This window comes from Dendrobates tinctorius, unplaced genomic scaffold, assembly GCF_039654945.1.
Source record: "Dendrobates tinctorius isolate UK_male_01 unplaced genomic scaffold, ASM3965494v1 ptg000046l, whole genome shotgun sequence".
Lineage (NCBI taxonomy): Eukaryota > Metazoa > Chordata > Amphibia > Anura > Dendrobatidae > Dendrobates > Dendrobates tinctorius.
Window position 1 is genome coordinate 27823798 of NW_027361714.1, and position 16335 is coordinate 27840132.

The 16335-nt window shown below is 44.9% G+C and overlaps 1 protein-coding gene across 2 annotated transcripts in view; it reads left to right on the plus strand.

Moving 5' to 3' along the window:
• Positions 1 to 16335, plus strand: part of CUNH6orf58 (chromosome unknown C6orf58 homolog) — a 93051-nt gene that overhangs the window by 43630 nt on the left and 33086 nt on the right. Inside the window, exon 3 of one of the 2 annotated variants that reach the window (XM_073575778.1) lies at positions 12618 to 12802. In XM_073575778.1, coding sequence (XP_073431879.1) covers positions 12618 to 12802 — 185 coding nt within the window. The remainder of the gene's footprint in view (positions 1 to 12617; positions 12803 to 16335) is intronic. The other variant, XM_073575779.1, reaches the window with a different exon arrangement.

Sequence of the window (16335 nt, forward strand, 5' to 3'; positions counted from 1 at the left end):
CATCATGTTCTCCATTCCACCTGAGAGCAGTGCTACTAGTGCTTTACAAAGCAGCTCAGTGCATCGAGGCAGTGGAGGAAGCTCTGCACAAAGAGGGAGCAGAAGCAGTGCCTCAGCACAAGGCAAGACCAGTATGGCCCAAATGTGGCAAGTTTTGTGTCCCCGCCACAAATGTCTACACCATCACAGACGGCTCCAGTCAGCAGGAGGCAATGTTTCCGTCAGATGGTGACAGACTACATGTCTTGCCCTCTCAATGTTCTCCCACACGGCTCTTCCCCCTTCAAGTTTTGGGTCTCTAAGCTGGATACATGGCCAGAGCTTAGCCAGTATGCATTGGACGTGCTGGCTTGCCCTGCTGCTAGTGTATTATCGGAACGCGTCTTTAGTGCCGCAGGTGGTGTGCTAACGGACCGTCGCATGCGACTATCCTCCGATAACGTTGACCGGCTTACTTTTCTGAAAATGAACAAGGCCTGGATCTCGCAGGAATTTGCCAGTCCTCTTCCAGATTAAATAATTGGTTGGCAACAGTATCCAGGTCTCCTGTTGTGCTCATGTTTCTACCACCTGAACTGTAATCCCTGGGCTCCAGCACCACCAGTTGCTGCTCATACCTGCCGTCTGCACAGTCAACACATGCTCCAGTGTTATTGGGGTTCAGTAATGTCAGATGATCCCATGCTGTGTGTCCGGCTATTGCTCCTGCTCTGTCCACATTCACACTACTACAGATATTAAACTTGCTCCAATTAGGCCTCTGGCCCTGTGCTCCAACACTGCCAGTTGCTTCTCAGAAGTGTCTTTGGCACGGATACTCCCTCCTGCCCAGCCTGGTTCCAGCACGCCAGCTGTTTCCGGGTTGTGTCAACGTCACTTTGCCTCCAATACGTTGTACTGTCGTGTTGCGGTCGGGTTAGCCGACTCTATGGTGCCTGCAGTTTAGGTGCTTCCTATGTGGGCTGCGGGATCTGGCAATGAAGGCTGGTTCCGTAGTGCCAATAGGAAAAGCTCCCCCTGTAGGACTGTGGGTTTCGGTAACTCCGGCCGGCTCGCGGCCTTGCAACCTTTTTTTTCATGTGTACCTTCTGCTGCCTATCTGAGTTCCAGTACCATTAGCTGGTTCTTTGGAAGTCAGTCTTGAATATGTCCCCATGAGATCCAGTAACATCAGCTGGTTCCAGGCAGAGCCTGTGGCTTAGGTGCCTCCTTCTCGGCATCCGAGTTCCTCCAACGTCTGCTGGTCCTTAGTAGTACTTTCTGGCACAGGTACTTCCTGCTTAGTAACCAGGTTCCAGTACCATCAGCTGGTCATCGGTAGTTCCATTGGCTCTTGTACCTTCAGCTACCAATCCAGGTTCCAGTACCGTCAGCTGGTTCTCAGCAGTTCCTCAGCCTTCTTGTAGCCTTCTGCTACATTTCCAAGTTCAAGCTTTTTGAAATGGTTTTTGGTAATCACTCTGGATCTCCCTGACAACGACCCTAAAGACGACGACCCTGAAGACCACCCCGAAGAAGACAACGACCCCGAAAACGACGACCCTGGAGACGACGACCCTGAAGACCACCCCGAAGAAGACCAAGAAGATGACCCTGAAGAGGATGATGAAGGAGAAAGTGTGGGAGAAGTAAAAAAGAAGGTGAAGAGCATGGAAGTAGTGAAACTTAAATATCTGACAAAATATAAAAAAGCTTAACATGGTCAATATCTTTGTAGCTCCAAACGTCTTAAAAAAAAAATTAATTCCTGCTATTCCATTTGATTGGGCTAAACCTCTATGCCTTTAATGTCTCCTCCACCTCCCCCAATACATTCTACATTATTCTTAGTTGTTTTCCTTCATGTAGAATTAACCTACAAGGAAAGTAAGGGTTTATTTTCATTCCGATATTTGTGTCCCATTGACTTGCATTGGTTTCCGGTATCGGAATCGGCGATATCCGATATTTTTGGGGTATCGGTCCGATCCGATCCGATATTTCCCGATATTGGAAGGTATCTCTCAACACTACTTATCAGTTATAAGTCCACCAACGGCACTAAAAACCCGCTCTGACAAAACGCTAACGGCAGGGCAGGCCAGGACCTCCAAAGTGTAGAGAGCCATTTCTTGCCACGTGTCCAGCTTGGATGCACAGTGATTAAAAAGCACAGAGGAATCGTGGAGGACGGTGGGTACGGTCAGCAAGGTACTCCCTCAGCATCTTCCCAAATGTTGCACTCCTTGTGAGAGTACCAAATGCCTCAGAGCCAGTGCGATGGGAGGGTCTGAGAAAACTCTCCCAGATCTTTGCCAGTGTTCCCCTGCCTCTGCTGGATTGGAGTTGTGTCTCTCTCACCTGTACTCCTTGGTTGTCCAACGAACTGTGACCTCTGCTGCCAGAGTTTTCAGATGGGAATTTTTTTAATAACTCCACCATAAGGGCACTCTGGTACTTCCCCATTTTAGTAGACCTGTCTGCCTTTGAAATAAGAGATTTGAAAGTTTTCCTTGTAGTGTGGATCTAGAAGTGTCAACAACCAGCAATTACTGTCACCCATAATTTTGAGAATGCGAGGGTCACGGGAAAGGCAGCGCAACATAAAGTCAGCCATGTGTGTAGGACTGCTGACAGGCAAGAATTCCTTGTCCTGACCAAGAGGACAACTGACCATAATGTCCTCCTCCTGCTCCTCCTCCTCCCTGTCCTCAGGCCATCCACGTTGAACAGATAGTATGACAGTTGTGCTTGTAGTACCGTCCATAGTGCATTATCTAGCTCCTGTTCTTCCTCCTCCTCCTCTTCCTCATTGTCAACCAATCCATGTTGGAAATACATGAGACTGGGCTGTGTGTAATCACTCTGTATGGTTCATTGACCTATCTCATTGTGCTCCACCTGCAATGCATCCTCTTTCATTGTGAGCAGAGAGCTTTTCAGAATACAGAGAAGCGGAATGGTGGAGCCAATTATGGCATCATTGCCGCTCACCATCTTGGTGGACTCCACAAAGTTTGGTAGGATGGTACATATGTGTGGAGTCTGAACTGAATACCGATGGCCTTTTTGATGCTGGTAGTCAACAACTGCCTTTTTCTGCTCAAAAGACTTTCCAACATATGCAGTGTAGAGTTCCAATACATGGTGACATCACACACCAGTCGGTGAGCCGAAAGCTGCAAACATTGCTGAAGCACAGCAAGGGCAGTGGAAGCTGTAGCTGACTTTTTAAAATGGGCACACAGGTGGCGTACTTTGACAAGCAGAACCAGCAGCTCTGGGTAGCTTTTGAGAAACCATTGAACAACGAGGTTAAGCACACGGGCCAGGCATGGTACGTGTGTGAGTTTGCCTCGCCTCAGATTCGCCACCAAGTTACGGCCATTGTCACACATGACCATGCCTGGCTGTAGGTTCAGCGGTGTCAACCACAGATCTGCCTGCTCTTTCCGAGCTGTCCACAACTCTTCAGCATTGTGCGGTTTATCACCTAAGCATATTAGCTTCTGCACAGCCTGTTGCCACTTGGCTGAGGCAGTGCTGCAGTGCTTCCAGCTTATGACTGATGTGGTTTGTTTGGAGATGGAGGCTGAAGAGGAGGAGGTGCAGGAGCTGTAGACTGTGGGAGCAACCCTGATTGACGTAGAGCTAACAATCCTCAATGTTGGGAGGACGTGTTCCATCCCAAAGTCTGAATGGGTCCCGGCTTCCACTATGTTAACTCGGTGTGCCTTCAATGAGATGTACAGTCCCTTCCCACAAGCACTTGTCCACATGTCCGTGGTTAGGTGGACTTTCCCAGTAACAGCATTGTTGATGGCATGGGTCATGTTGTGGGACACGTGCTTGTGAAAAGCCAGGACGGCACATCGGGAGAAATAGGGACCCAGTACCTTGGGACGATCACCACTATCAGTTTGCAGAAAGCTTCCATCTCCATGAGCCTAAAAGGCAACATTTTGAGTGCGAGCAGACTAGAAATGTGTGAATTTAGTTCTGTGGCCTGTGGGGAGTTGGCTGCGTATTTCCGCTTGCGTTGCAATGACTGTGGTATGGACAACTGAAGGCTGCCCTGGGACAAGGATGTGGACATGCTTGATGATGGTGCTAGTTGAGTGTGGGCAACGACAGGTGCAGGGCAGGATGTATCTTCACATGTACCGTGGACAGAGGATTGGCTTGCACGCACAACAGTCGAAGAAGCAGTGGTGTCACCTGCATACACTGTACTAGGAGACTGGGGTTCGGCCACAAAGTCGGATGCTTTGCTGCCATGTGCCTGATCATGCTGGTGGTGGTCAGGCTGGTATTTTTGATACCCCTGCTGATGCGGGCATGGCAGGTAGTGAAAAAGGCCTGTTTAGGGTTATTGGCAGAGCCTTTAAAAAACAAGCAGACTTGGGAAGACTTAACAGTTGTACTGTCAACTTCTGTCATGTTGGTGATACAAGAAACTGTTGCCCACCTTCTGTCTGCGGCCACCACACTGCTATTTCCTGCCTGTTGGGGTGCTACGCCTCCCTCCTCCTGTGTGCTGCTGTCCTCACTCTGCATGTCCTCCTGCCAGGTTGGGTCAATTACTATATCATTCACCACCTCGTCTTCCACTTCTGCACCCTGGTCCTCCTCCTGACTTTCTGGCAATTGTGTCTCATCATCGTCCACCTCTTGTGACAGGTTCCCACCGTCACCTTCGTGTGACTGTGGCTGCTCAAATATTTGGGCATCGCTACATGTGATCTCATCTTGCCCCGCTTCAAGTGGAGCAGGCGAGAGGCCCAAATCTATAAGTGGAAAAGTGAACAGCTCTTCGGAGTATCCAAGTGTAGGATTAGTTGTCTCAGGGCACTCGGCATGGTGGGAGGAAGGAGGATCAGGGTGAGGAATATGCAGTCCAGACTCACGGCTACTCAGACTTGGCCGTGTAGAAGACAGGGTGGTGGTGGTGGCAAAGTGACTGGAAGCATTATCCTCTATCCAACCAACAACCTTTTGACACTGCTCTAGGTACAATAGTGGTGTGCTGCTGTGGTCCCCTAGTAATTAGAACAGGAATGCCGAGCGAGAAGATGTGGGACTCTGCATGCACCATCACCATCATGTCCACTTCCTCGTCCCTTGCCACGCCCCTAGCCCATTTTAAATGGACTACAGTACCACGTTCACTACAAATGGCTGAATATGGAGCGAACTTATATGTTATCCATGTGCGGGAAAACCACAGTTTAAAATATCTAGCCTGTAGGTAACAATTTTTTTTCAGCAAACTGGTGGCAATAGCTAGGCTAAGACACAGGAAAAACAGTTGAATGGAGGCCTCAAATGCCACAATTTGTAGCCCACAGATAGATGAGGCATGTGACGGAGATACTACACTGTAAAATATGTGGCCTGTATTGTTATTTTTTACAGGAAAATAGTGTCAAGAACTAGGGTAACACACAGCAAAAACAGCTGAATGGAGGCCTCAAATGCCCCAATTTGTAGCCCATAGACAGATGTTGCATGTGATGGAGATACTACACTGTAAAATATGTGAAACACAACAAGAAAACACAAAATGACAAATTTGCAAAAAATACTCTGCAGTAAAAAACATGACAGTAATCAGCAAGTGGGTGTGTTTCAGCCATTGGGTGGTGTGAGCATTGTCTGACCGACTTGTTCACACTTGTGCATGTCACATGTTTTTAATCCATTTTTTCCTTGCTCAGCATGGTTTGGGAGACCCCACCCCTCTCCTGTGTGACATGCACATAAATGAGCTGTCTTACACCACAAACCCATTTACTAGGAGGTGCCTGTCTGTATCCTGTTCATTTAGACACTGTTCACATGTTCAGGTTTTAAATACATTAGATAGGGACTGCTTCGTGAAGGGTTACCGTGACGTGGTGAAGCGGCTTGGTATATATTTTTTGCAAAAAACGTATCGACTAAATACCCTGTATTTGTTATACAGCACTTGCTGATTACTGTCATGTTTTTTACTGCAGAGTATTTTTTGCAAATTTGTCATTTTGTGTTTTCTTGTTGTGTTTCAGCCATTGGGTGGTGTGAGCATTGTCTGACCGACTTGTTCACACTTGTGCATGTCACATGTGTTTTTAACTGTAAAATATGTGGCCTGTATTTTTTTTTTAAAGCAAAATGGGGTGCAGCACGCAAGCATCCCATAAGCAAAGCATCACAGAAGCTAAGAATCAAGAAAACGACAGTTATACATGGCAGTTAGTCAGGGCAGGAGTCAGGTAACCCACAATTTGCTCTCTCTTTTATCCATGTGCTTTATTTCTATCCTCCTGTGTTCCCTTGCCATCCACATTCACCACCCCATCCCCCCTCCATCATGACTCATACACATCAGCCCCTCTATACTTCCCTCTCCCATGTACAGCTCCAATGCACTCCTCACCTTCCTGAGAAACCTCAGCCCATCTTGCCCAAAGACATCGCAGAAAAAAACTGCTTACAATTCCAACAACTATTTGCTCTTTATCTTCCTACTCCTACTGATTTCAGAGGACATCTCCCCCAACCCTGGTCCACCGTCCCCCAACCTCAACCCCTACCCTACCTCATATCGAAACCATAATAATCTAATTAATATTACTTTCACTCCCTCATCTCCATCTTTTAATCGTGCCCTCTGGAATCCACGGTCTGTTTGTAACAAGCTTCCTTTCCTACACAACTACTTTCTGAACAACTCTCTTAATCTGTTGACCCTCACTGAAACCTGGATTCAGGATTCTGACACTGTCTCTCCTGCTGCCATTTCCTATGGTGGCTTACAATTCTCTCATTCCCCGAGACCCACAAACAGACATGGTGGTGGAGTCGGCATACTCCTGTCCCCACAATGCACTTTCCAGGTCATCCCCCCAGTTCCATCACTCATATTCCCTTCTTTTGAGGTCCACACCATCAGGCTCTTCCGTCCCCTCTCCCTCAGAGTAGCGGTCATATACTGGCCCCCAGGCTCACCCACCCACTTCCTTGACCACTTTTCAGCCTGGCTGCCGCACTTCATGTCCTCAGAACTACCAACTCTTATCCTGGGAGACTTCAACATCCCCATTAACAGCCATACTTCCACATCTGCATCCCAGCTTCTATCACTAACCACCTCTCTAGGCCTCTTGCAGCTTTCAACCTCTGAGACACACAAGGACGGTAACACCCTTGATCTGGTCTTCGTCCGGCTCTGTTCAATCTCCCACCTAAATAACTCACCGCTTCCTCTCTCTGACCACAACATTCTCTCCTTCATGCTCACAAATCCTCACCCACCCCAGCTCACTCCTACCTACAAGCCATTAACCCACAGACACTTTCAGATTCCCTACACTCATCACTGTCCCCAATCTCCTCTTTTTCCTGTCCTAATCTGGCTGTTCATCACTACAACGACAATCTTAGAAGCACCCTTGACCAAGTAGCTCCCCTCACCCTCAGAACCTCCAAGCACAGAGTAAAACAGCCCTGGCTCACATCGCAAACTCAAATTCTCCAGCGATGCTCTAGAGTGCTGAACGCCTATGGAGAAAAACCCGCCCACCAAAAGACTTCATCCACTTCAAATTTATGTTAAGAACCTATAACACTGCCCTTCACCTCGCCAAACAGACTTACTTCACCACCCTGATCTCCTCACTAGCCAACAACCCCAAGAAACTTTTTGACACTTTTCACTCCCTCCTCACGCCAAAAGCACAAGCCCCTATTACAGACATTTGTGCTGATGACCTGGCCTCCCACGTATACAATATCCATCAGGAAATCTGCTCCCAACCACCAAGTGCTGTGACTCCCATCCCTTCCTGCATCTCCCCTGGCTGACTTTCCACATTTGATCCCATCACAGAAGAAGAAGTCTCCAGACTCCTCTCTTTTTCTCATCCGACTACATGCACTACCGACCCCATTCCCTCACATCTCCTCCAGTCTCTCTCTCCAGTCATCACAACCCACCTAACTACAATCTTTAATCTCTCCCTCTCCTCGGGGATTTTCGCATCCTCCTTCAAACACGCCATCGTTACTCCATTACTAAAGAAACCCGCTCTCGACCCATCCTGCAGAAACAACTACAGACCAGTTTCCAATCTCCCCTTCATCTCTAAACTTTTGGAGTGCCTAGTTTACTCCCGCCTTACCCGTTACCTCTCCACTCACTCCCTTCTAGTCCCTTCACAGTCCAGCTTCTGCCCCCTACATTCGACTGAAACTGCACTCATCAAAGTGACCAATGACCTTCTGACAGCAAAACGTAACAGTGACCACTCTCTGCTCATTCTTCTTGACCTATCTGCAGCTTTCGATACTGTTGACCACCATCTCCTTCTCTCTAGGCTCCAGTCACTAGGCATTAAGGACACAGCTCTCTCCTGGTTCTCTTCCTATCTCTCTGACCGCTCCTTCAGTGTTTTGTTCTCTGACTCCACGTCATCTCCTCTTCCTCTTGCAGTCGGGGTACCTCAGGGCTCAGTCCTTGGCCCCCTTCTTCTCTCTCTCTACACGGCCCCAATTGGACAGACCATCAGCAGATTTGGCTTTCAGTACCATCTTTATGCTGATGACACAAAACTATATACGTCTTCCCCCGACCTTACCCCCGCTGTACTACAGAACACCAGAGACTGTCTGTCCGCAGTCTCCAACATCATGTCCGCTCTCTATCTGAAACTCAACCTCTCCAAAACTAAACTTCTTCTGCTCCCGCCGTCTACTAACCTCCCTAAATCATTTCCCTCTCTGTGGGTGGTACCACAATAACACCCCAGCAGCAGGCACGCTGTCTGGGTGTTATGTTTGACACCAATCTCTCCTTCACGACCCATATACAATCTCTTGCCTGCTCTTGCCGCTTACACCTAAAGAACATCTCTAGAATCCGCCCTTTTCTCACCATGGAAACAACAAAAACCCTCACTGTAGCACTGATCCACTCCTGCCTGGATTACTGCAACGCTCTATTAATTGTCCTCCCCGGCACTCGACTATCCCCTCTCTAGTCCATACTTAATGCAGCAGCCAGGGTCATCTATCTCACTAATCGGTACTCGGACGCGTCCGCTCTTCGCCAGTCCTTACATTGGCTGCCCATTCATTATAGGATCCGATTCAAAGTACTTGTTCTCACCCACAAAGTTCTCCACAGAGCAGCACCCCCCTACATCTCCTCCCTCATTTCTGTCCATCGGCCTAATCGACCGCTGCGCTCTGCAAACGACTTTCGACTAACCTCTGCACTAATCCATACCTCCCACTCCCGACTCCAAGACTTCTCCCGTGCTGCTCCTATCTTCTGGAATGCTCTACCCCAAGACATCACGACTATCCACAATTTGCATAGTTTCAGGCGCTCACTCAAAACACATTTGTTCAGAGCAGCCTATCACGTTCACTAATCAAAGTCATTCTATGTGTAAGTGTGCGTGTGTAGCCCATTCACTATCTCCATCCATCCCTCACTCCCTCAAGATGGCTGGACCTTCATTGTAAATGCACCATTGTAAATACACACCTGTACTTTGTATCTCCCTCACCTCATTTTAGATTGTAAACTCTCACGAGCAGGGTCGTCTTATTTTGCTTTAATTATTGTATTGTTAAGGTTGTTACTTATGACTTGTGTTTTGAAACTGTTAAACTGTAAAGCGCTGCGGAATATGTTGGCGCTATATAAATAAAGATTATTATCATTAATAATAATAATTGGAGAAACACACGGCAAAAACAGTTGAATGGAGGCCTCAAAATGCCAATTTTTAGGCCACAGAGAGATGAGGCGTCTGATGGAGATAGCCCACTTTCAAATATCTGGCCTTTTTTTCTACAGCAAAATAATGTCAATAACTAGGCTATTACACAGCAAAATCAGTTGAATAGAGGCCTGAAGTGCCACAATCTTTAGCCCATAGATAGATGAGACGTCTGGGCGTCTGAGGGAGATAGCCCACTTTCAAATATCTGGCCTGTATTTTTTTTGGCTAGCAAAATTGTGTCAATAAGTAGGCTAAGACACAACAAAAACAATTATATGGAGGCCTGAAATGGCACAAATTTTAGCGCAATGATATGCGATCCGTGTGGCGGACAAAACCCAGTGTAAAATATCTGCCCTGTAGCTAAATATTTTTTTGGCAGCTAAATATTTTTTTGGCAGCAAAATGGTGTCAAGGTTTTGTATAAGACACTCTAAAAATGTTTACAGTATCACAAAAATGGCAGTATTTTATGCGCACTCAGATAGAATCATAGAATCGTAGCATTGGAAGGGACCTCCTGGGCCATCTGGTCCAACCCCCTGCTCAAAGCAGGATTCGCTAAATCATCCCAGACAGATGTCTGTCCAGCTGTTTGAAGACTTCCATTGAAGGAGAACTCACCACTTCTCGTGGCAGCCTGTTCCACTCATTGATCACTCTAACTGTCAAAAAGTTTTTTCTAATATCTAATCTGTGTCTCCTCCCATTCAGTTTCATCCCATTGCTTCAAGTCTTTCCTTGTGCAAATGAGAATAAAGATGATCCTTCTACAATGTGACAGCCCTTTAGATATTTGTAGACAGCTATTAAGTCTCCTATCAGTCTTCTCTTTTGCAAGCTAAACATTCCCAAATCATGCAACCTTTCCTCATAAGACAGGGTTTGCAGACCGGTCACCATTCTGGTCGCTCTTTTCTGAACTTGCTCCAGTATGTTGATGTCTTTTTTTAAATGTGGCACCCAAAACTGGACACAGTATTCCAGATGAGGTCTGACCAAAGAGGAGTAGAGGGCAATAATGACTTCACGTAATCTAGACTGTATGCTTCTGTTAATACATCCTAGAATTGCATTTGCCTTTTTTGCTGCTGCATCACACTGTTGACTCATATTCAGTCTGTGATCTATTAGTATACCCAAGTCTTTTTCACTTGTGCTGCTGCTTAGCCCTATTCCTCCCATTCTGTATATGCTTTTTTCATATTTAATGCCCAGATGTAGTACTTTGCATTTTTCCCTGTTAGAAACCATGTGATGTGATCGCTGGGACGGGCAAACCTGTGTAAAATAGCTAGATTTTCACACTGTACTATGAAAAGGATCTGGCTGTATTCTGTAGTCCCAACAAGCAAATGGAGAAAAAAATGTGTGCTCTGGATTGATTTTAAATTAAATAATCAGGATTAAGATGCCAAAAAAATTATTCCTGGCCAATGATTTCTGGGGCTATGTATATACAGTCAATATACAGTATGTAGCAGGCAGCAGCAGCAGACAATAATGGAATGCATCCTCTTGATGTATGTAATGAAGTATGTCACATACAATGCCTACCTGCTACTGACATCTATATGCTCGCATGCACTCCCTGCCTACCTAGCACTGCAATCTGTATAACCCTGTAATTAGTCCTTAGAAGGACTGTTGATTTTGCTGGATTTGTGTATTCAATTATGGTATACCCGCACTATCTTTGAAACCTCCAAATCTGACCCTATCTCGGCAGCAACTATCCCTACACTAGCTGATTCCAGAGCTGAATGTGATGAGCAGGTTGATGCCAGGTCTGATATAGACCTGATGATGCTCTGCGGCCTGCTAATCACTGTAATGCCACAACCAACATGGCTGCGGCATTACAGTGTGTGGCACACAATCCCTGCATGTTGATTGGCTCTCTAAAGAGCGCCAAACATGCAGGGCGTCGACCCAAACTCCTGCCAAACAATACTGAAAATGCTTGGCTCTCGCCGAGCACCGCGAGTACAGCAATGCTCGGGCAAGTACCGAGCATTACCAAGTATATTCGCTTATCTCTACTCATTAATATAAGGGCATCCAAATAGATGTTTTTTCCTAGAAAGAGAATATAAACATGGCCTCTTTTTATGAAGGCACAGTCTCTCTAGTGCCTTATTATGGACTCATAGGCACTTGGTGTGCTTTTATAAAGTGTCTTCATTAGTGATGAGTGAACGTGCTCGAATAAGGTGTTTTACGAGCATACTAGTGTGCTAATTAAGCTTCTTTGGTGTCCCCTAAAAATATGCAGCTGCATGTCTCATGGTTGTTAGACCTGTTTTGTTTTTGTTAGGCAATCCTTGCATATGTTGCGGCTTGCTAACAGCCAAGAGACATGCCGTTGAAGGGACTAGAATTTATTTTTCGAGCATGCCAAAGACACTCCGTTAGCAAACAAGGATGCTCGAATAACACCTTATCCAAGCATGTTCGCTCTTCACTAGTCTCCAATTAAACCAATGCAAACAGTAAAGACTAAAAGTAGACTATGGGTGCAATTTTTTATATCTATATGGATTAAAGGGATAATCAAAGTTTGAAAATTGCTAATTTGGGGAATTTTTTGACAAATTTCTTATATTTTTATAAGTAAACACAGAAAATATCGATATAACTGTACTATTATCATAAACTACATTGTGTCACGAAAAAACATTCTCAAAATCAATGAGATCTGCGGAAGCTTTCCAGAGTTATTACCACATAAAGTGACAGTGGTCAGATTAGAAAAATTTGACACGGTCACTAAGGAGTTAAACAAAATACGCGATGCTAAACAAAGTTGATGACAGCAATTAGTTTTGTAAATATTTTTAATTTTTTTTGTTCACTTCCTCATAGGTATGAATTACTATTTGTCCGTCATCCCATTTCTTGCAGCTCTTGATGCTGGATTACTTCAAGGAATTCCTTATGACATAGTCGTGTCTCGTCCCTCAGAATTTCAATATGACTTTTGCTATAGCGTTAAAGAGTGTCGCTTATCTTCTCCTAACGCCATGGATGAATGGAAATTTTTTTTTCAGGTAACTAACTTCTTCTCATGTGGTAAAAAATGACTATGCCTTTGGTATAATATTTTTCTCTATATTGTAGCATTCAGGCTTAAAGTTGAATATGGTTAGATATTACCTAAGGAGTGGATACTACTGAAGGCGTTAAACTCCAGCTGGTGACTACTTGAAGCATGACAATTAAGAACTGTGACACTAGTCATGACTCACGGACAGACCGTGAAGCAGAGAAGTCAGATGTTTTGGGTTCAGTAACAAGAAATCATCTAGTAAGCCAAGGGAAAAGACAAATGTGTAAGTCAAGTCACATTCCAGGGTTAGAATACCAAAGAATTAGTGGATAAGCAAAGGGGCAATAAAAAACAGGTAGTCAAAGTTCAGCAGCAGTATGTCAGAGCTCACAGCACAGGAATTAGGCAAACACACCAGAGAGCATACGCTTTTGAATGGCAGTGATCTGGGCCAGACAGCTCACCTAAATAGTAGGGCAATAACTAAGGGCACCTGTGGAAATCTCTGCTCCTACCAGTCTCAGATAGGTCTGCTGAGCTGTCAATCAAGGCACTGACAGCTCAGCAAGCCCCAGCACAGTATAGGATGACAGAGTTGTCCATCACTGAGTCCCAGACACTCTGAAAGAAGGACTCATGACAAAAACAAAATATTTCCTTTAATGATATCATCTATTGAGCACACTATGTGTTTCAGGGTTCAGAGACCTCTTTGTCAAGTAACAGTGTGTCTTTGTTACTTGACAAAAGGGTCTCTGTACTCCAAAATGCATTGCATACTCAAAAGACTAAACTAATTAAAAAAATGTTCTTCTGGAGTATGTAACCAAACTCCACCTTTCAACATAATATGTGACTATCTAGCATGGTCTAGCACAGGGGTGGGCAATTAATTTTCTTGAGGGGCCACATGAGAGACTGTTACGGAGGGCTGATCCAATAAGCTGAAATTAATTCTACTCAATAATATTAGCATATTATTTAGAATTATTTTATATTAATATTAATTGTATCACTTAATATTTTTTGTTTTTTATTTATTTTACTCATTTATATAGTGCTATTAATTCCACAGCGCTTTACAGACATTATTAGAGTCAGTAATGAGCGGTCATAGAGGAGCGCTTAAGAAGCAACCCAGAGGCAGATTATAAAGTCAGGTCTCCACCGCAGCTCCAGCAGAAAACCTCCGATGGAGGATAGGAGCAATGAGAAATTGGAAAACTGTCTTAGGAGCACAGGAAAGAGACTCAGACGAGAGATGGGGTTAAATCACAACGCATTTCGATGGAAGATCCGTCTTCATCACGGATCCTCCGTCGAAACGCGTTTTGGTTTAACCCGATCTCTCGTCTGAGTCTCTTTCCTGCGCTCCTAAGACCGTTTTCCATTTTCTCATTACAGACATTATTGGCACTGTCCCTGATGGTGCTCACAATCTAAATATTGAGCAGATTTAAGTATATTGACATCCTCCCATATATTAAGAGCCCACACACAGCCCCCTATATACAGTATGAGCCCTGACATATTCCCTATATAGAGTATTATCCTTCACATAGCCTCTTCATATACGATATAAGTCCTTACAGAGCCCCTGTATGAAGTATTAACCCCCCACATAGCATCTCTATATCCAGTATGAGCCCCCACATAGTCTCCTATATAGAGTATGAACCCTACATAGCCTCCTATACACAGTATGAGCCACCACATAGTCCCTACATACAGTATGAGCCCTCATATAGCTCCCTACATATAGAATGATCCACCACATAGCCTCTTCTAGAAACAGTACAAACCCCCACATAGCAGCCTTAGATACAGTATGAGCCCCCACATAGCCCCCTAGATACAGTAAGAGACCTCACATAGCATCTTGAATACATGCAAACAACACATACACACATGAAAAAACCAACACATATTCACCTCACTCTCATTCTTGCTGAGCTTTACTCCAATTTTCGATGCACTGAGACATGATGAAGTGGCATCATCGCATCTAATAGCTCAGTCACACACACTGATTGGTGGAAGAAAGAGCTGGTGGCCCCTCGTGGACCACTGTTTCAGCCCTTCGGCTGTCTCAGTCTGCTGGTTGGACTGGACAAGCCGGAGGGCAAGATGTGGCTTGCGGGCTGCAGTTTTACCAGCTCTGGTCTAGCCCAACTAGGTTGAGGATTGAGCACATCGGTAGCAACATCTTCCAGATCCATTTCATTATATACCCGTATTGGAGTTGTACCCACCACCCAAGGTAAGCATGTTTCCTTATTCTTCATTCATTTCAAGCCCCAATGTACTAAACCTATGTATGCAATTCTCTGGTTTCTCTAGTATTCAGATTCTCGTTCTATTGTTGGGAATTTTTTTGTAGTTTTTGATGTGGAGTTCTAAGGACAGTATACTATTTTCTTTCTTGAAGGCTACATTTTTTTTTAAAGGAAAAAAGATATTCATCTTATGTTATCAATATCCTCAAGAGCAGATCTGTATCTTTGCTTCTGTGAGACTTTCCTTCCAATAAATGTTAAATGTCAGAGTAAACGAAGATCTTGTCCTCACAGAAGAAAGTCAGTCATTGAAAGCAATGACTCCAATTCTTTTATTGAAGAGGTTTCTCCAAAATACTCATTGTCTAACTTTGGACTTCATTAATGGTAGTGTTAATAGAGCCTTGATCTACATATAGTAGATCCAAGAGGAAAACTTTTGCTGGATCTGTTGGTCCCCGATGCAGATTTGGACTGGTTTCCTCATCTTGATTATATACACAGTGGGTACGGAAAGTATTCAGACCCCTTTAAACTTTTCACTCTTTGCTTCATTGCAACTCTTTGGTAAATTCAAAAAAGTTCATTTTTTTCTCATTAATGTACACTCTACACCCCATCTTGACTCGAAAAAAACTAACGTAGAAATTTTTGAAAATGTATTAATAAGGAGAAACGGAAATATCACATGTCATAAGTATCCAGAACCTTTATTCAGTATTGAGTAGAAGCACCCTTTTGAGCTAGTACAGCCATGAGCCTTCTTGGGAATGATGCAACAAGTTTTTCACACGTGGATTTGGGGATCCTCAGCCATTCTTCCTTGCAGATCCTCTCCAGTTCTGTCAGGTTGAATGGTGAACATTGGGGGACAGCCATTTTCAGGTCTCTCCAGAGATGCTCAATTGGGTTTAGGTCAGGACTCTGGTTGGACCAATCAAGAATGGTCACAGAGTTGTTCTGAAGCCAGTCCTTTGTTATTTTAGCTGTGTGCTTAGGTCATTGTCTTGTTGGAAGGTGAACCTTCGGACAAGTCTGAGGTCCAGAGCACTCTGGAAGAGGTTTTCATCCAGGATATCTTGGCCGCATTCATATTTCCTTCAATTGCAACCAGTCGTCCTGTCCCTGCAGCTGAAAACACCCTCAGAGCATGATGCTGCCACCACCATGTTTCACTGTTGGGATTGTATTGGGCAGGTGATGAGCAGTGCCTGGTTTTCTCCACAAATACCGCTTAGAATTATCACCAAAAAGTTCT